Raw genomic sequence first — 21,140 nt, forward strand, 5'->3', positions numbered from 1 at the left:
TGACCTTAGTGATTTTTGATAGCCACCAGTTAGAACCAGTTGACATGTACCACAAACCAAACCAGTCGAGTGTATGCTTAATGTCATAGCAGCTTTATTCATTTTTCAATCTTTATGAATATCACCACATCACATATACTGTACACAATGGGATGCAGTGACTGAGAGAATGACCCAAAGGGAATAGTGAGGATGCATACATGTTTGACAATCATTTGGGCAACTCTCCATGATCAACAACTTCCCGTGTTACTGTGGGTGGGTGGGTGATTAAGTGTGTATGTCCTCGTGAACAGTCCCACTCCCTCTCAAAATATCCGGCTGATTTCGCTAAAAAAAAATATCTCAGTTTATTATGTACCACATTTAATACAGGACTACTGGAAGTCTGTTTCCATTTGACAGTGAAAAACATTCAAACCTCCAGGAAGTGTACATAACTGGTAATATAAAGCATATTTTCAGACGTTGGTTGACTCAGACATATCCAGTCTAAGCTATACATCTTGATTCACAAAACACTCATAACCTTGCTCGTCACATCTCATTCCTATTTCATCTATGGCACTAATCTGAGTAAATGGCAAGTAATTATGAATGGCAGTTTTGCCATCTCAGACTAGCAGTCATGATGTGACAAGCAAGGGGTAGCTAGCTAAGGTTGATCACCTGATCAGGAATGGGCACACCTCCACATTTTCATCATAGGGATTTGATACTTAATGTACGGGACTACCTGTGATGTGGCGTACAACCCAGATGATTCTCTTGTGGCGCAGTCGGTGAGGTCATCATTCAAAGCCATTCAAGAGCGCCTCCAAAATAACACACTTTAAAATAATCCCTTTACCGGTCGTCCTCACATGTGAAATACAAAATAAAATGAGGATGGTTTAAAATGAGGAATGCCACGACTTTAACCCTCTGTCAGGTAGTCGTGTTCGAGAGCAGACATGGCCGAGATTCTTCTCAGGGGGTCAAAGGTGAGCATTTTCTGTGAGGAGAGACAGGGGCAAACATAAGATGAGGGTAGGGGTTCAAGTTAAAGCTTTCTTTACCAACACTAAATGAATGAAAATGGAATGAGTGAATTTAGCTCATGGATTTAGTATCCATTACAATCATAACACAGATGTCAAGGGCCACAACCAGAAAAAAAGGGCATGTCAGTTGCCACCAGGAGCGACCACAGGTGCTCTAGAGTGGACTAGTGGTCAGTGCCTCACCTTGAGCAGGTCTTCTCCTTGGCTGCAGATCTCGGGGACGCAGTCTGTGAGTGGCCGAGGCTTCTGGGGGCTGAAGTTGTGGCGCTTCAGAGTGATGTCAGCAGGCCACTCCTCTTCAGATGGCAGACCAATCACACTGGGGGAGTGGACATATGAATAAGGACCACGAACACCCACAACACTGGGATTACCCAGAATACCAAGACGATGCGGTCAGCCCAGTTTTCATAAGCGGCCTACTTACTCAAATATCTTCCCCAACTGGTCTGCTTCGGACTCCCCACAAAACAGGGGTCTGTGAGAGAGAGAAAAAAAAATGGGACATATAAAGCTACACTTGAATGTGTTGTCGCTATCTGGACACAGAGATGTGTTAAAAACAAGTTGTGTTATTTTCAAAACATATTGTGTAACAAATAAAAAAAGAAACACAAACTGTGTTGTCCCTATCTGGACACAGAGATGTGTTAACGTAAGGTGTGTTTTCAAAATATTCGTTTTAAGAGTATCTGGACAAAATCCACATAAAACAAGTGTTGCTACGATGATTCATAGTGCCACGAGTTCAATCTGGTTTATGGAAATCTGCTATTAGGACTGCAACTAAGGATTATTTACATTCAGGGGTCTAAGTGACACAAGATTATTGATATGTAAGCCAGAGGTGTGATACATTTGGCAGAGGTAAACTTTTGTGCATGTGTCATGGTGAATGTTTTCTTTTCAGTTTTAAATATGAACCCTTTGTGTAAACAGTTCTTGCCAACAATTGTTCACTTTGAACTGTAAACAAAAAAGGTAATCACCATGAACGTATTACTCTGCTGAATTTTGAACTGTTGCATTATAGTGTCTTTCTATACAAAAGTTAGATTACGGTCCAGAGGTTGACTGCTTCCTCTATCCGGAGGATTAAGAAGAGGGGAGACACTCAATCTCCCTTAACATACCATGCAGTACCAAAGCACACCACATGATGGCGACAGAACATAATATGAGCATCACCACCCTGCCCTTACAATCTTTGTGCCAATGTGCCAGTTCTTCTTAAGTCTTCCCTACAACACCAAAGCTCTCATAGTACTCCAATGAGCACGTTGTCTGCTTGAGATGGAAATGAAGTCCCCTGTCTTGTGCTGTGCATACTCACACAGTGCTCAACGACAGACAAAGAGGGGCGCAGCCAGCAACAGATTTGTTTTTCACGGAAAACAAACATGTCGTTACAATCTGTTACCACAATATTAATCACAATACTGCCACTGTAGTTTGAAACCAGATAGTTCCCACTGATATTAATCTTGATGAAGTTTTGTCTTTGATACACCCAACACACACACAGAGACACCATGAGAGAGACACACACACAGAGACACACACACAGAGACACACACACAGAGACACACACACAGAGACACTCACTTGCGTCTGAACATCTCAGCGAAGATGCAGCCTGTGCTCCATATGTCCACGGGTGTGGCATATGTGGACTGGAGAAGGACCTCCGGGGATCGATACCACAGCGTCACCACCTGGGGTAGGCAAGGATGGGGGGAGACAACAGACAGACAGATAGAGGGTGGGGTTGAGTGTGTGTGAGACACTTTGACTGTTAAAAAAATCTTTCTTTAAAAACAGATCAAAATATAGCTGCAAGCAGCAATGAGGGGGCCAAGCAGTGAAATCAGCAGGCCAGATTTGCCATGTAAGTCAATGCCGTTGCATCAGACATATAGCCTTAAGCAGTCACAGCAAGTTCCATGCCATTCAACCCAAGATTGGCTGAGTTACAAGGTCAAGTTTCACATCAAAACATAACTGATTTTGTGGGGCTGAACCAGGGCTGAGTGTCGCCGCCCCCTCCCCCAGCCAGCCCACCGCCGCAACCGCCTCTGCCCATCCCACCCCGTCCCACCCTTGCACGCTCACATTAGAATGAACTAGATGGAACTTGCGGTCATCAGTTTCACATCAAAAATAAAAGATTGACTGAGATATGATCACACTTGCTGTGATTTAAACATAGAGGTCAAGAATTGACGTCATAGTCATGTGTTGAACTCGGCTTGGCCCAAGGATTCCAATGATACCTCATTTTGCCATTCGGGTCAACAGGTCAAAAGTTACGTCCGTGAACACAAGTCCAACTTTGGCCTGTTGGTGGCGCTAGAGCTTTGAGGTGCCGGCATGAAACTTGGTGAAATGAATTATTGACTGTCCCCAATTAGTGTGCAAAATTGTATAACTTTTTACCAGACGGTTCTATGGGCTGCCATTGACTTCCATTGCAAAGTAATGCGCATCAGCAACTACTGGCCAAAATGCATTTTTGTCAATTACGGTGCCCCCTAGAAGTAAAATGTCACCAAATTTCTTGAGCGTCCTACCGATGGGGTCTGAGGTACATGTACTAAATTTGGTTTTGATACATGAAAGCATTGCTGAGATATGAAATCACTTCCTGTTTGGCGGCTTCGCCGCAAATTTCGATTGGCTGGTACAGGTCAATACTTCTGTCAATTGTTCCAGAAAGCAATGCACTCATCAGGCATGGTCTGTAGATGGTCTCTGCCAATTTTGGTGAGGATCCGCTGAAATTTGTGACCTGCAAAAAAGTGTACGTGTTTTTGATTAAATCCAATATGGCAGCCGAATCAATTACGATGACATCACAAGTCGGCTTGGGTCGGCCTAAGGACCTCCAACAGTATTACCAGACACCACTAGTGCGTTTTAATTCTAAGCACAACAGCAGCTACAGGCCAAAAGGCATGTTTCTTAATTACAGCGCCCCCTAGAGGTCAAAGGTCACCAGATTTCTTGAGCGTCCCCCTGATTGGGTCCTGAGTCCATGGACTAAGTTTGGTTATGATAGATGAATGGGTTGCTGAGATATGAGCTCACTTCCTGTTTGGCGGCTTAAGCGCAAAATTTCGATTGGCTGTTACTGGCAAAAGCGGTTTTAGTTCGAAGAGCGAAAAGGAATAAATTTTGTGCGGCTTGGTCTGAAGAGCATGTGTGTCAAGTTTGGTGGACGATCGGACAAAATTTGTGACCTGTGAAGTTTTAGTTTCACTTTCACTAAAATCCAATATGGCGGAAAATCCATCATGGCGGAAAATGACGTCATAGGGTGCGTTGAACTCGGCTTGGTCCAAGGATTCCAACGGTACCTCATTTTTCAAAATTGGGTCAACAGGTCAAAAGTTACGTGCGTGAACGCATCGTCAAACTTTGGCCTGTTGGTGGCGCTTAGAGCCCCTCGAGGTGCCGACATGAAACTTGGTGAAATTAATCATTGTACTATCCCCAATCAGTGTGCCAAATTTCACAACTTTTTACCAGACGGTTCTATGGGCTGCCATAGACTTCAATGGCAGAGGAAAGATGTTAAATAATAATAAGAAGAAATCCTAGAAACACAATGGGTGCCTTCGCAGCTTCGCTGCTTGGTCCCCAATAAAAATAAAATATTAACAATTAAAACACAAGCCTATAGCCTACCAGGGTCATCAAGTCTGTCTAACCACTTCTCTCCGCACACAACAGACGGAGACAAACATCTGTTTGGAAAGGAAGAAAGAGAGAAGAAAAAAGATTGACTGGAAGAGGGAGAGAGAGCGCGAGAGAGAGAGACAGCGCGAGAGAGAGAGAGAGAGAGAGAGAGAGAGAGAGAGAGAGAAAAAAAGAGAAAGAGATGAAGAGGAAGAAGGTGCTGCTGCTGATCCTCGTTTGTTTCACATTGTGTTCTGGGAGAGTGCTTCGCCGAAAGTCTGTCACATGAAGTGGGAGTACAACTGACACTGCAATTTCCATCTGACTTTCCAACTGATCTGGGTCTGTTCTTATTCACCACTTTTCAGTTCTACTGATTTCCCGAGTTCTTAAATTATAGCCTGTTCGTGATATTGCATGGAAATATAACTGGACAAAGTTCACTGTAGACACAGTAACACTAAAACAACACTGTTTTTTACTGTAAGGTCTGATGTTGTAGCTAACAAACGTCTATTCATATATGAAAGGAGACTGCTTTTGAACTCCCCTACATGAAGGAGACTGATGATGGCCAGAGTGGGACTGGAAACATTTTGCACCTCACTGGGTAGCACCAGAGTGGGACTGGAAACATTTTGCACCTCACTGGGTAGCACCAGAGTGGGACTGAAAACATTTTGCACCTCACTGGGTAGCACCATGCACTTCTTGATGAATTAAAGGTAAGTATCGTTGCATCGGCAGACAAACACACACCTGGTCACCTGCACATATATACATATCAGGCATCCCTTAATGGCCCCATCGGCAAACTTAGGAAACTTGAAGGCGTGGAAAGGGTGTACTGGTCGCTATTAGCAGGCCACCCTTCCAAGTACATTATGCTAAATTCACTTCATAGGCTAGAGGGGACAAACGTGAGGCCTTGAACTGGGCATGCATGTGTAGCTGGACACATGTTTCTTCACTTCCACACCCACACACACGTACATATCTAACATGTACTAATTTCCAACTTCCCCTGATGAGTGCACCGATGTTGGTTTTGAGTTGTGTGCATAAGAGGGGAACATCCTCTTCAAGGGTGCACATGTTGCACGCAACTTCTTCAGCTTCAGCTTCTTCTAAGCAACTTTGTGAGTGCATGTCGTGCACTCGTGGATATGTTTGTACAACTGGTAACTGGGATGTGGAGGGCCTGTTGCAACTGTGTGTGTGTGTGTGTGTGTGTGTGTGTGTGTGTGTGTGTGTAAATCTACCAGAGAGAAGTATAAATGCATGATAAGAACCTGACTTGACACGCTCATGGTGTGTGGTCATGCCAACATAATCATCATTGTCATTCTAGACATAATTGTATATAAAAGTTTCCTTGCAAAAGTCTTTTTTTTGTGGGAACACAAAAGAGACTAATGCCACCCTCATACCGAAAGACTTTGCAAAGATTTGGAAAAGATTTCTGAAAGATTACAGTCTCAGACCCTCTCACATCAAGTAACACACAAACTAAGATTTTGCAACGACTAGGAATCTTGCAGGGTCACTGATTACAAGACTGCAACTAGATTATTTCCCACCATGCACTAGATATCAACAGGAACTCAAACGATAACCTACTCATATCGAAGTCATATTTTCCTGTTTCAGCAGTACTGTTTCATGTGTGACATCCCTAACTGATATACAGAAACCTAACCAACTGTGAAAGGCGAACAGACAATAGGATCACAAAGGGTCTCGGCCACATTCAAAACACGAGGCATATCCCAGTCAGACATGTGACGCAAACATTTTTTTGGAGTATTCGCCAACGTAAAACAACCAATATCTCAACAGCCTTTTTCTACACACCTTATATAAACATGCTTATTTTAGGTGACTGTAACACCCCATGTGTTTTGTTATAAGCCCAGCCTCAGGACAGTCCCTGTCATGTCATCCATTTATAAGGTACCCACTGCCATGGAGATTAGCATTTTAGCCTGCAGAAGCAAATGCATTTCATTGCCCCAATATCTCTGCAACCAGCAGCTAGAGCAAATCAGAGAGCAGCATCTACACTATTCCGTTTTCATTTTAAAACTAAACAATCTCCGTCCATATGAGATTATTCTGGATCAGATATGATCAACTAGACTACTGTCCGCAAACACACATCCCATTACCATTCACGTTGGTCAAACCAATCGAATAATAGCTTGCCGCCTGCATATAGGAGTGAGGTGTGTATGAGTGGTGCATCTCTGTGTGTATGTGAGTGTGAGCACAGTGTGAGTGTGTGTGAGACAGAGATATACAAGATAGATTGTGTGTGTGTGTGTGTGTGTGTGAGAGTGTGAGTGAGAGAGAGAGAGAGAGAGAGAGAGAGAGAGAGAGAGAGAGAGAGAGAAGAGAGAGTGAGAGAGAGAGAGAGAGAGAGAGAGAGAGAGAGAAAAGAAAAGAGATGAAAGAAAGAAAGAAAGAAAGAAAGAAAGAAAGTTAGGGAAAGAAAGCTTTTCGATAAAATAAAATAATAATAAAATATTAATATATTTTTTTAATAAATATCTCCACATGCGCAATATATCGCATCGCCTCTGCCACCAAATATCGATATTTTTTATTTAAGCATTAGGCTGTGCAAAAATGTCTATACACCTGACACTTGCTATATTGCTTTTATTATTTATCAGTATACTGTGATCTACACATTATACTGCCCCGGTGGTACACATCAAATTGTGTTTCCAGCTCAACATTTTCATATTTTTGGTAAAAGGTATTGCAATATACCGTGATGTATTGTATCGTGACCCATGTATTAGGGATCGACCGATATATCAGCCGGCCGATATATCGGGCCGATATTTGCGTTTTTTACGTGTATCGGCAGATAAGCCGCTGCATTCGCAGATAGTTTTTTCCCCAGCATTATTTACATACAGGCGTCCACAGGCAGCTCTGTGTTGCTGGAGATGCTGCAATTCACGTGCAGACTGCCCCTCCCCCACAAGCAGAGTGCTGAAAGCCTGCTCTTCAAGACAACAGTAAACTTTAAACCTTCAAAGCATCTTTTAACTGTTTGACTTTGCTGAAATATTGCCATACACTTTGAAGGTGGAAGCAAGTTTGTGGGTCCAAATGGAAAACACAAATGATCGATAGGTAGGCTACTTTTTTTAATGCTTAATGATCGTTTATAAAACTGCTTGCCATTGTATTTAGGGGGAGCTGCAAATAGCTATTTTGTAGGCTATCCATATTTATGCGGTAGCTGTTACAAACACTGGTCATATGATTAAGTAGCCTAATGCCAATGTTGTTCCGTGGTATTTGTGGGAGTTTTATTCAGCTACCACCTGGCTGAGTGTTGGACGCGTGTGGTGTGTCTCCTCTCCCCTGAATGCCTGTTCTATAAAAACATGCTTGCCATTGTATTTAGGGAGCTGCAAATAGCTAAGTTGTAGGCTATCCGTTCCATGCATGCGTTAAGCGGTAGCTGTTCTGAACACTGGTCAATCATATGATTAAGTAATGCCGACGTTGTTCGGAGATATTTGTGGGAGTTTTATTCAGCGACCACCTGGCTTGAGTTTTGGGCCGTGTGGTGTGTCGTCTCCCTCCCCTCTCCCCATTGAAAAGCGGCGGAGTTGCCATCGCAGAATATCAGAGCTTTAATAATGAGACGTGTAGTTGAATATTAATTTAGTGTTAACGTTTATCATGTACCAGACATACCGTGTATGCCTTACTTGTTTAGAGCCGTTTGCTAACGTTATCATTATCAATCCAGTTCAATGGTGGTTCGTCAGCTACCAAACAGAAGTTTGTGTGTGCGTCTGGTCTGTCTCACTCAGTGGGACACACGCATCACAGCGATATGAGAGTGCTGCGCTACCTGAAGGAGAGATTTTAAAACTTTGAGAGATAACGTTTTATACCTTTTGACGTTGATGCCGTTTAGAACAGAAACATCTGACACCACGTTATTTCCACGTTATTTTCCTCTGCTGATTTATGTTCTGTGGTTCACAAATCTGGCAGCTTTTTTTAGAAAAATACAGACATAGAAAAATTGAAACCATGCAGTCTAAAATGACAAATCAAGCACTTTATTTCAATAGCTACTTTTCAGGCTTATTGTTTTCTTAAATTATTTAAATGTGTTGACAAAGGATATTTTGTGATGACTTGAATTATGTCATAATATGCAGGGATGCAAACAGAGGTATGGTCAAAAAGGAGTGAGATTATCGAAGCCCACGCCCCCACAGGAAATATCATATAATTACATTTTGCCACCACCTCTGCAGGGGCGGAGTCAGAGGGGTAGCTCCGGGTGGCACAGGCCACCCTTGAGATTCGATTGGCCACCCCCAAATCTTAGTCTACAATTGGCCATTAACATGGTCTAAGGCAGGACCTTTCTTGATGCACTTGCAGCAGTTTGAAGTATCAGACGTCAGAAATGTAAGTGGCAAACACGCTTGCCTTTTATTGGCCTACAGGCTACTGCTTGTGCGAACACGCCAAAGATATCTATTTACCTATTGCATCTGCCAGTGCCTATTTATCTAATCACACACACTTAAGTTAGCCGACATTTGATAGGTCATTAAGTGTTAACTGTAGGCTAGGCCTATACTTTTGTAAAAGTGTTTAAATGGTAATAATGTCCTAATGTAATGTTAAGAAAACTTTTCATTTATGGTTCATCAAGCTTAGGCCTACTCACTAAACACTTCATGCATCTAGGCTACAGGTAGTGATATTCTGATGACATGTATGACCATTCAACCAGTCAAGCATTTGTTGTAAAATATTGAAATTATTGGAAGTTTACTTAGCTTAGGCTAAACTACATGCTTATTTAGATCCCCAATACCCGTTTTATTAGGTCGATCAGGAGGGATAAATGAAACATTGTGCACGCCCCACTTTTGCTTATAATAATTAAATAATTCCTGAGCATGGGGCTGGACTGGTCATCTGGCATACTTTTTCCTTTTTTTTTTTATTGGCCGAGCCAGTCTTTATAAAGTTCATTTTCCATAGTAGCGGCGACAACAAAATCATATGCCTGCGTTCTATTCCCAGAGCTTTCTCTGTCTATGATCTGCAGCGTTTCTCAAATTATGAGCCTCCCTCGACAAGTAGATTGCTGGTCTCACGGAGCCATGAATTTAAATTAGCCCCACTTCTGTCTTAATTTGCGGCACAATTGAATGATATTATAGAACCGCAGACCAAAAGGTTTCCCCGATCAGGAAATACTCCTTAATTTGCAACTTTTTGTAGGCCTAACAGTGGTAACCTAAATATCGTGCCTATGGCGATGTCCGCTTAAAATAAAAATAAAAAACATTTATTTCACTTGTCTCTCTGGATTGAACGCGGTAGTGGGCTGTTGCGCAAATAGATGAATGAGGGAGGGAGATTCCGTTAACAAAAACCTAAAGTTTTGCTAAAATTTTCTCCATTATTATCGTAAAATATGGCATCGTATTTTGTATCAAAATACTTTATAGGTTTGTAGTTTAAAAATACTGCCAAATACTTTTGGTAAAACCAATAACCTACTTTTGGTGATGTGATTATAAAAGTGAAAAACAATGAATGCAGCACTGGTGCTGACTTGTAATTTGCCCACAGTTCAGATCAGAATATTGAGATTCAGGCAGATAAGTAACATGTAGGTTGCTCACACACTCATCCCAACCTCAAGTTTCTTGAGAACTTTAGTCATCCAATTCGAACACATGGAACCGGTTATGTAGTTGCCCTGCAAGAAGTTGCCCCATGTGCAACGTTAACAATGTTTGCTCACATACACTCCTTCATACCAACTTCAAGTTTCTTGAGAACTTTACTGATCATTAAATCATCCAATCGGAAGACATGGAACCGGTTATGTGGTTGCCCTGCAACAAGTTACCCCACGTGAAAATGTAATAATTTGCCCACACTTGTTGTGATCATAATATTGAGATTTAGGAAGATGAAATTGCTCACATACACAATACACTCCTTCATCCCACCCTCAAGTTTTTTGAGAACTTTAAAGAAAATAAACAAATAGACAAAAAAGCAGGTCAAATTATTTTAACAGCTACAAAAATAGATGCACATAGATATAAGTTATTGTGGGGGGAAAATGTATTGGATGAGTATATTTGTATATCTTCATTTCAGAGAATAGAATAAAATGGATTATGTTTTAATGTCCCCATGATGGAATTTGTTTTAGCACAGCATAGCCCAGGGACAGACAACTTAGATAATTAACTTTAATATGTTTGTATCATTTTATTCAAATACAAAGACATTTTATGTGAGAGTAAGGTATGTGTTTTTTTTTTCTTTCAATTTATGAGTATGGTGTTTGTGTCTGGTTTCCCTAATGTATGTGCTAATTTCACATCTTGAGCCTGTTTCTGTTTATCTGGTTGTTTTGCCTCATGCCACCCTTGTTAAAAATGTCTAGAATCGCCACTGCACCTCTGCCATCCAGGGCTCACCCTATTCACACAAAAATGTTCTTTATATGAAAATACACTGTCCTAGTTCCTTCCCTTATTCTGTCTGCTGGGGCCTGACTTTGGCTGGTAGCTGGCTTGTCTTGACAGAGGAGCTGGGCCACACTGGGTAGATATGATGATAGCCACTCTCTCTGTGTGTATAGCACTCTGGCGGTGATTCAACAGAGCATGCACTCCCTTGTTAGCATAATTAATCTCTTTCATGCAGAAAGTACATTTGGCATGTCCCTTTTTTTCAATTTTTTTTTTAAAAGTCTGACATTTTTTGAATGTGTGTTTTTTTGCTGTCTTGACCTCAATCTCCCGTTTCAACCTGTAACCAAGACCAGTTCCAATTTGTTTTACAACCCTCATCCACTTTCTTAACTGTTAGTGCCTCACTCTCATCAAATTCTCTCATTCTGTAAATGAACAGTTGCATATATTAGCCATAGTGACAGTATCATAACAGAGTGCAAAATAGTTCACTTCACCCCCTTTCTCAATGCGCCCCAAAATAACGTTATTCTGCACGAAAACGTACAGTTAAAATGTATCGACAGTAGTGCGGTCTGTCTGTTAGGATAAGCCCACACATCAGTTTCTCGCCCTTATGTGGTAGGGGTCATTGAAAATAAGTCAGTTTAGATCACTTGGGGTTGCATTTCTGAGAAAAAGCCTAGACCAGCAGCTCATTAGGCTACTAGGCGTCAACAAACTGCTAGCCTAAACAAGTGCGTTACCATTAGGCTAGGCGTTGGAAGGGGTGGGGAGTTGAATATAACGTTAGGCTGCTACTAAAATATTACAAGACAAAATACTGCTAGTCTGTCCGGAACTGAACTAAACTGACTGACGCAACAAACAAGGTTAAAAAAAAAATCCAACTGTATTTTTGCTAGTCATGTAAAATGTAGCGCTAGTGTATGGGGGGGTTTTTCCTGCCATTAATAAAATTAAAATGAAAACAGTGAAATTAAAATGAAAAACTCGTTTTGCCATTTAATTTTCAAAGTGTCAGTGCAATTATCCTGCCAAATTTAAAAATAAAATGAAATATATACATTTGGCTTTTAATTTTTCCTGATAAACCGATACATTTGTGACAAAAATAAAAAAATAAATTAAGAAAGCGTCTATTTGTCATTTCATTTTCATTACCATCCTGGTATATTACTGCCAAAAATGAAAATGAAAATGTTAGTGGGAAAATGAAAATGCAAACTTCACTTTGACTTTTCCTGACAATGCGCACAATGTATGCCAAAATGATAGATAAAATAAAAACTGACACCTGCTTGCGATTTATTTTCCATTTCTTGATTGTCATTTTCAAGTTCACAACATGCAAATGAGCTGCATTGTTAATGAGATGCATGTGGGTGGTGCTTGTAGAATGCAGGAGCTTGGATTTAGGTACTGTCCTCTCCGATGAATTGAGCAGGCTCGCGATTTTTGTTGCTGTCATTCCTAACTGCACATAGGCTGTAATCGTCTCGGCAGGGATATCCTGCCTGGGCCGGCCTCGTGTGATACAAGGGGACTCTAGGGCCGCTTTCATTTTTGGCAGTAATATACCAGGATGGTAATGAAAATGAAATGACAAATAGACGTTTTCAATTTATTTTTATTTTTGTCACAAATGTATCGTGTTTATCAGGAAAAGTAAAAGCCAAATGTATATATTTAATTTTATTTTTAAATTTGGCAGGATAATTGCACTGACACTTTGAAAATTAAATGGCAAAACGAGTTTTTCATTTTAATTTCACTGTTTTCATTTTAATTTTATTAATGGCAGGAAAAACCCCCCATACTAGTGTGCTACTTAAGCAATATAGCATCAGTGAGGAGGGTTGGTCATGGATATTCCGGCGGGTGTTGTTCAGCTGTAGCCACGGGCGGAGGAGGCCGAAAGTGGCGCAGGCAACAACAGTGGGGAATATCCATGACCAATCCCACGATCCGCGAGGGTTTTATACAACAATTCTACAACAAACTAAATAATCTGAAAACACCCCATTATTGTTTAAAAATGTTAATTTCGACATCGTTCTTACGCATCAAAAAAATAGTTCCCTTTTCAATAGACAGCATCTTGGTTGCTAGGTAACCAACATTCCAGATCCCTCCTAACAGGTCTTGGTGGTTTACATGTCTTCAAAGAAATTTTGAAAGTCTGGCTGAAATCACATTCATATCTAGGTTTGCTGAATGCATGTTACAAGGACAATGGGCCATGTCATGTAAGGGACATGGTACTGCAAAAAAACGGAAACATTGTCTACATTGCAGAACCACTCAACTTTATTCATTTATGGTGAATAAATGTTATATTACTGTGCACAGCCTGACGTGACAATGCTAGCACGTTAGCAGCGGTTAGCTAATTATGCTAACGTTAGTTATCTACAAGTCTCCTCCAAGTGACAATCATATTATACACAATGCTGGCAATGCTAAGAACAATTAGCATCCTCGTTTATCTTACTTACATTGAGTTGACTGTGTGGCTTAATCCACAGATGTGGTGAAGCACTGTTTAAGTTATGGTTTGCTAAGGAGTAACCCATTGCTTGAAATAGTGGAGAGCTGGGATGAGAACATTGTGTCAAATCTTCGCATTGTATCACGGAGTGATTTATTATTAGCTGTGCAAAGTCTGAGTTGAAATGTCCAGGGATATTCCAACTCATGGAACGTCTCTCGGCCAATCAGAAACAAATAAATAGTTCCATAGAACCCAATTGTTGTATAACTAGCACTAACCTGGCATAGTTATTGTAAAGACTGTAATGACACATTAGGACAACCTAAACATTACACAATGCAAATGGTAGAAATTATGTGATTAGAAGACATCAAATATGGTTAACCTTACCCTTCTTGCAAAAAAGACCAGGCGCGACACAAAATTACTGGATCCTGGATGTAACGTTAAATCCTTGCAGTGAGTGCAGTGAAGTGCAGCCTTGTAGCAGTAGGATAATGGTGCGCAGCAAATGGGATTTTTACGTGCGCAGCTTTTTGATTTAGTGTTGTCTTACACTTCCTATGTTTCATGGACCGTAACAGTAGGCTATGTGTTTATGTAGTCATTTTAATACAGAATTAACTTTGATGAAATTATAAACAGAAATCAGACACTTCAACCCCCAAAGAAAAACTCGTCGGATCTGCACGATTCACACAAGTCCCCCAGACAGCCGCGAAAAAGGCAGCATCCGCCAAAAGGCACGCTGTTTGCATCCTTGAATATGTTAGCAAGAGATGCATCATCAATTGTAAGATGTTGATGAAAGCATTTTGCACAGTTAACCATATCAGTGCACCCATCCATAAGTTTAATAAATGTTCCTTTTTTAAATTGAGACTTATAACATTTGTTGTCATTTGTATGATGTAAATTGAGGAAGCAAAATAAAAGCAGTTTCGGCTCCAAATATCGGCTCAAGAAAATCGGCAGCCTGTATCGGTCATCGGCTAAGGCTGATGGAAAAAAAACGGTATCGGTACTAAAAAATCCATATCGGTCGATCCCTACCATGTATTGTGATGCGTATCGTATCGTGTCTGTGTATTGCTGATGCACAGCCCTAGAGAGTATATGTGTGTGTGTGTGTGTGTGTGTGTTCTCACCACAGGTGTGAGGGCCATGTGGCAGCTGTACATGCGCGCCAAGCCAAAGTCAGCCAGCTTGACCTGTCCCCTACTGGTCACCAGGATGTTCTCAGGCTTCAGGTCGCGGTGCACCACACGATGCGAGTGCAGAAACTCCAGACCATTCACCAGCTGCTTCATCAGGTCCTGACACACACACACACACACACACCTAAATATCAGCATATGTACACAATACACACACATACATACATATGAAAATGTCTACATAAAGGCATACCACACACACACACACACACACAAATATACATATCAGCACAACATACATATCAGCACAACACACACATATATAATACATGAGCACACACTAGCAGATTAAAACACAAAACACTGCGTTGTGCTGACTGCCCGTACCCGCTCCTTGAAGTGCCTTGGACTGGAAGGCTAAAGCCCACAGGCCCAAGCATCTCTTGCTAGCAGGAATCTTAAGGCGTCAGGATGGAAGTTTACACAACATACATTACACACTGTACAGCTACTTATCATAAGGCTACCGTTACATACAGTAACAAAACTGCTGGAACTGGAAGACTGACATTAAAACACTGCTGCTAATACATAGCATCACTTCCCATCTTCACCAATAGATTCAGTGAACTACTTTCATAGTATGTGTGTGTGTGTATATATATATATATATATATATATATATATATATATATATATATATATATATATATATATATATATATATATATATATATATATATAAATAAATATAATAAACCCTCACAAAACGTTTAGTCAGAAGTCTCTTTGGTCAGAATTTTCATTCAACGATTTTCTTCGAAGTTCACGTTAATAGCATTTATTTACTATGAAAATTCAAAATGTTAGGAAATCCCATTTGGCTGGAAACTGTAAACCACTGCATGTGAACTCAAATTCCTCAAAACTCAATCAATCAGTCAGTGTAGTAGGAAAGAGAAGAAAAAAAAAAAAAAAAAAAAAGTGGTTCTTGGCCAAATGGTTCAAAAGTTATAAACAAAATTCCTACCTGGAGACTGATCTGAGAGGGGAACTGCAAACTGGTTAAACAGTGTTTTGGACCTTGTACCATCATGTGCCAAATTTCATAGAAAACCACGCTACCAATAAACACCAGTGCCTGGATCTTTAGTTCTTGGTCTGAGTGTGCATGTGTGAGTGTCAAAGTGTGAGTGTGTTTATGTGACACTAAGAGAGATGGGACACTGGGTGCCTGAGAGTGGGGGGTAGTGTGTGTACACATGTGATGGCTTCACTAAGTAGATCATCAGGTCTTGGTAAGAATGACATACTGTGTTGTGTGATGAAAGTGATGAGAGAGTGTGTGTGTGTGTGTGTGTGTGCGTGTATAGATGTGTACGCACATGTGGGGAAGTATATGTATGTGTGCATGTGTGTCTGCAGTTGCATATTTATTTGTCGGTGTGTGTGTGTGTGAGAGTGAGAGATAGATCTCGATCCTTACCCTAATAGTGTGTGCTGGTAGGCCAGGAGCCGGGGCTTTCTCCAGATAGGTCTTCAGGTCCTGGTCCACATGCTCAAACACCAGCGTGACTTTGGTCTCCTGGTCCGTCCGAGGGGAGGCACACACATCCATGAGCCTAACACACACACACCCGGGGGAAGTTGGAACATGGTTAAATTCCAAGCATGGGAGAAGCTATGAAGCATGCAGGAATGAAACTATTTCTCTGCAGCTATTGAATACCAGAGACATGCAGTCGCTACAGAACACTTGTGAACTCTGTAAAGACCGCACTGTCTTTAGAACCTCTGCTTACACTTTCACTATGATTATACACACAAAACTTGAGTCATTTTGAAAACAAATATACACATGGCTGCACACGTCCACATTCAGCCGGGGAAAAGACTGTGCAAAGCAAGCTAGCACTGTAACCGCTCCCACCACACAACGCAACGGAGCACAGCTCAGCTGAGCTAGCTGACTAATCAGGAACCACATCAGCAGCCAAGCACAGACTAGCCCTCACTAAAGGTCATGGCGGCCCTGTGAGCTGGCATTTCAGCGATTGCAACACAACACTGCAAGGCATCCGGCTCTTTTTGTTAAAAACAAAAATAGCCCTCTTTTCAATAAAAGCACCCCCACCACACACACACCACAGATCTGGCTCATCTCCTTTGAGCATGAACGACCACAACGAGAAAGAGCACAGCAAATGAATACACCATGGTTTCCATTGACTAAATGTAGCCCTGAGATCATCGTTGTGGCCAAGCAAACAGCCTGGTTGCAAGCTGTAGGTAGTTTTCCCCCAGTCACCGGCGGGGTCTACTGCAGAGGGGTGGCCAACAGAACCCCCGTCTACACTGAATTTCATTCAGGCGTTACAGAGCATTTGAAAGTGAACGGCAGGCTGACTTTAAACTCTGACGTGTGCCATTTTTGTGTGTGAATGACATAAAATTGACGGGCAATTGAACACAATAGCAAAAGTTGAATGATTGAGGGAAGAGAACTACCAGCAGCCTGTGTTTAAGTGAGAGACAACCGTGATATTTTGAGTGAATGAACTTTGATGAATGAGTTGTTTTGAGCCGGTGAATGTGGAATGAGTCAAGCACCTCAGGCGGAAAATACCTGCAGGATCACAGGACCTTTCCTTTCAGCGAGCTGTCAGAAGCACGCAGCAAAACACAGCAAGCGAGAGAGTGAACGGAGGGTCTTGTTTAAAGAAGAGAAAGTTGACACTGATTCAAAGGCTAAATACGTATCCTGATACACAGGACTGTACATGAAGGTGTTTGCGTGCAAGTTGTGCATGTGCCAGTTCAGGGCAGCCTGGTCCTCTTTGCACAATATTGGGATGATCTCTATGGAATGCCAGGGTGTGATCGTGTGTGCATGTAGGTACCAGTCAGGAAGGAGTCTCTCCCTTATTTTGATGTGGTCTAACAGGTGTGTGTGTGTGTGCTAAGCAACCCCCTTCTCCCTTACTTGACAACGTTGGGATGGTTAAATTTGTGTGTGTGTGGCATCCCTTACTTGACGATGTTTGGATGGTCGAACTGCTCAAGGCGCTTGAGCAGCGCCACCTCCCGTACGGTGGAGAGCGGCAGGCCATCCTGGTCCGTCTGCACGCGCACACTCTTCAGCGCCACAAACTGTCCGCTCTCCCGGTCGCGCGCCTTGTACACTGTCCCGTAGGCACCGCCACCGATTTGGGCCACCGGCTCATACTGCACCTCCTGAGCCATCACCTGACCGAGGAGAGGAGAGGAGAGGAGAGGAGAGGAGAGGAGAGGAGAGAGAGGAGAGAGAGGGAGAGAGAGAGAGAGAGATTGAGGCCACAGATCATGATGTGGAGTGGACCAGAGAGAGAATGCAGTTAAAGAGAGAGGAAGTAAAAAGACAAGTGAAGGGAGACAGAATGACGGCAGACGACAGTCAGTGGCTATGTGCAAGGGAGGAAGCCGTGGGAGTGGTGGTGGGGGGTGGTGGGGGTCGGAAAGAATCGGGAAGGTCACAAAGGATGTGGGAGGAGAGAGAAAAAGAAAGAGAGAGAAACACTGGGAGACACTGGAAATTTTCACACAAAAAAGCTACACATCTTAGCAGAACGTTGTCTGGGTGAGTGTCATCCCCATAGAAGTGTTTTGTTGGTAAACGGAATTGTTCTTTAACAGAATTGAAAAGAAAACTGGATGGCTTCATGCACAAAGTTGAGTGGAGAATTAATTTATAGGACAATCTGAATACCTGGTATGCATATGCTGATTGACAACCCATGCGGCCAATTAAGAATCACTGAAGGGGAGAAGGGGGCAGACAGAGAGAGCATACAGTATTTACATTTGGACAAACAGTCATTATTTCCAGGATGTTGCAGCATCATGGCTGTTGTTATAGCCTCACAGAAGTCCATGGGGATTCCCCACCAGAGGCTTAGACAAGTCTTCACAACCATTTCATGCCCAAAGATTTACAGAAAAAAGCAATTCAACATCAGCAACGGTGCAATATTATTATCATATTATTCTATTACTGAGGAAAGTTCTACTATGATTGAATTATGAAGACAAATGAGGGAACCTGAGTGTAATGCGAGGGGGGTCAAGGAAAACGGAGGGTGCATGAGGATAAGCTGCCGTGGCCATGGTGTTTAGCTTTCAACATGGCACCTCTAATTCCCTCCACCTGTCTTAACGTTCAGCTCAAAGCCCCAATACTGTCTCCATGTTAACCTTAATGACCCCTGACTCTTGTTAGCAAGAGCTCATCTGTGTTGACACAGACACCCTAAAATGGGACAAGTCGCGTGCATGTCTGAGTGAGTGTGTAGGTGTGCGTGCGTGCCTGTGTGAGAGTGAGAGTGAGTGTGTGAGAGTGTGTGTGTGTGTGTGTGAGAGAGAGAGAGAGAGAGAGCTGAGAAGGAGTGAGTGTGTGTCTGTGACTGTGTGTGTGTGTGGGTGGTTGGAATCTGACCTGATATCCAATGCAACAAGGGTTCAGTCAACACGACATTCCTGAGGTCAGCCACACAGCACACTGGCACCCTGCAGATGGATTGGGGGGCGGATTAGAATGAGAAAAAGAGGACCCGACTGGAAAAAAGATGAGAGGGGCGCCTATGGCGTCAGACGGTTCTATCTAGCATGTTAGAACTTCGCAAGTCGCGCTAACTGTGTGGGCAGATCAAACGGGAAGGCCGCACAAACAGCAAACACTATGCTATCTGTGGATGTGGCTTGTCTGAGGGAAGGACGACACGAAATGCCATGTGAATGGGCTCGGGTAGAGCTAGTTCTAAACTTATTCTGTATGCATATTTTGCATTCTCTTAATTTTCGCCTTTGTTTCAACACTGGGGAATGGGGAAGAAGTATAAACGTTATATAACTGAAACACACATGAATGTTTACAAGCTGAAATAATTTGCTGCGCAAGCTTTACGCATCTATAACAGCCTGGCATCAGTTAAAATGGCCTATTCGATCATTTGTATTAGTACTAGTTTCTAAAAACAAAGAAATCTGGCAATTAAAACCCTCCCCTAAATACAAAACTTTCCGTTTTTGCCTAGTATTATTCCTCTTCAAATAATAAAATGTTGAGATGCACAAAAGTTAAAATGTTTCGTATTTTCATTCTTTAAACAAGAACTACACGTCAACAAATAGAGGGTTAATGAGAGCTCAATTGAATGAGGGCGAGGAGAAACTCCTCTTCCTCACACGTGGTGGTGCCCACACAGAGCGTTCTCCCCTTTGTTAATTAATCGTTGATGTATTCGACCAGGCCCGTAAAGTTCAGAAAGTGTTCAAATGGTCTTACTGTTGTCATGTATTCTTCGGTCCTGTTTTAACCACGTAGGCTTTACTCACTATGAAGATGTTGGGTAAATGCAAAATGCTTCTCAACACAATCATCGCGTTTGGGGACTAACATTGTTTGTGCAATTGTATTAAATCATTTAATTAATCTATACCCAGGAAGAAAACTGCTCTGAAAGCAACCCGACGGATGTAAGGTTAGCACAAGATTCTAAACGCATTTGGAGAACATGGAACACACTTTAACTGCATCAACATACTTTACTTACCACGTTCCTTCTCGCTTTCTTTTAGCAAGCTAGCCAGGAGTAGCCAGTGCCACACATTAAAAATGTAAACACATTATCATCTCTTCATATTGATCCGTTTTCCGTAAGACTGCATTCGCATGTAGTCTCACAGTAAAGTATATTTTGTTTACTTCCAATGACACTTGTTGATGTCTTTGGCGAAAAAAAACTGTCTGTAACTCAGGCCTGTCTACTTTTTCTCCTCTGCTCAATAAAGCGGAGGCGCTTCCTGTGCTATCAGCTGGGCGGAGCCACATAGGCTAGGCGCTCCCTCCGTTCAGCCATTCAGAAGAACTTTTTATTATAGCGTGTTTGGGTTCTTAAAATTAATGTGCAGTATACAACCGCTTGGGTAAGGAATGATAACACATTGTTGATATTAAGCGATTGAATTGCATGCGTTGTCTTAGGAGAGCGTGTCTATTTGTTGCTAACATCATCTTTGCTTCCCATGATAGATTATGCAATCGATGCAAATAACTTATTTTGCTATTGTATTAACATTGAAAACGCATTCTGATAAACATTTTAAAATATGTTAAACATGCCGTGGGAAGATACATATTTTTCTGAACAGGACTGTCATTATCTGAGGATCCACCAACCCCTGTGCACGCTGAGGATCCGTGGCATGAACAGATGACCGCGCACGAGGTCCCGCC

General features: G+C 42.0%; 1 protein-coding gene across 2 annotated transcripts; it reads right to left on the bottom strand.

Moving 5' to 3' along the window:
• Positions 1-72: 72 nt before the first annotated feature.
• On the bottom strand, positions 73-20,736 carry cdk4 (cyclin-dependent kinase 4). 2 transcript variants are annotated; one of them, XM_048255206.1, is made up of 10 exons: positions 20,458-20,736; positions 19,341-19,411; positions 18,615-18,662; positions 17,901-18,115; positions 16,356-16,491; positions 14,861-15,028; positions 2,649-2,758; positions 1,471-1,521; positions 1,227-1,362; positions 73-994 (listed from the first exon to the last, which is right to left on the bottom strand). In XM_048255206.1, exons 3-10 carry the CDS (start codon positions 18,642-18,644, stop codon positions 917-919), a joined length of 924 nt encoding a protein of 307 aa, XP_048111163.1. In that variant the 5' UTR covers positions 18,645-18,662; positions 19,341-19,411; positions 20,458-20,736; the 3' UTR covers positions 73-916. The 2 variants fall into 2 exon arrangements, with proteins under 2 accessions (XP_048111163.1, XP_048111164.1); XM_048255207.1 differs by lacking the exon at positions 18,615-18,662 and having other exon boundaries at positions 20,458-20,735.
• Between the last annotated feature and the right edge of the window lie 404 nt (positions 20,737-21,140).

This window comes from Alosa alosa, chromosome 10 (assembly GCF_017589495.1).
Source record: "Alosa alosa isolate M-15738 ecotype Scorff River chromosome 10, AALO_Geno_1.1, whole genome shotgun sequence".
NCBI lineage: Eukaryota > Metazoa > Chordata > Actinopteri > Clupeiformes > Clupeidae > Alosa > Alosa alosa.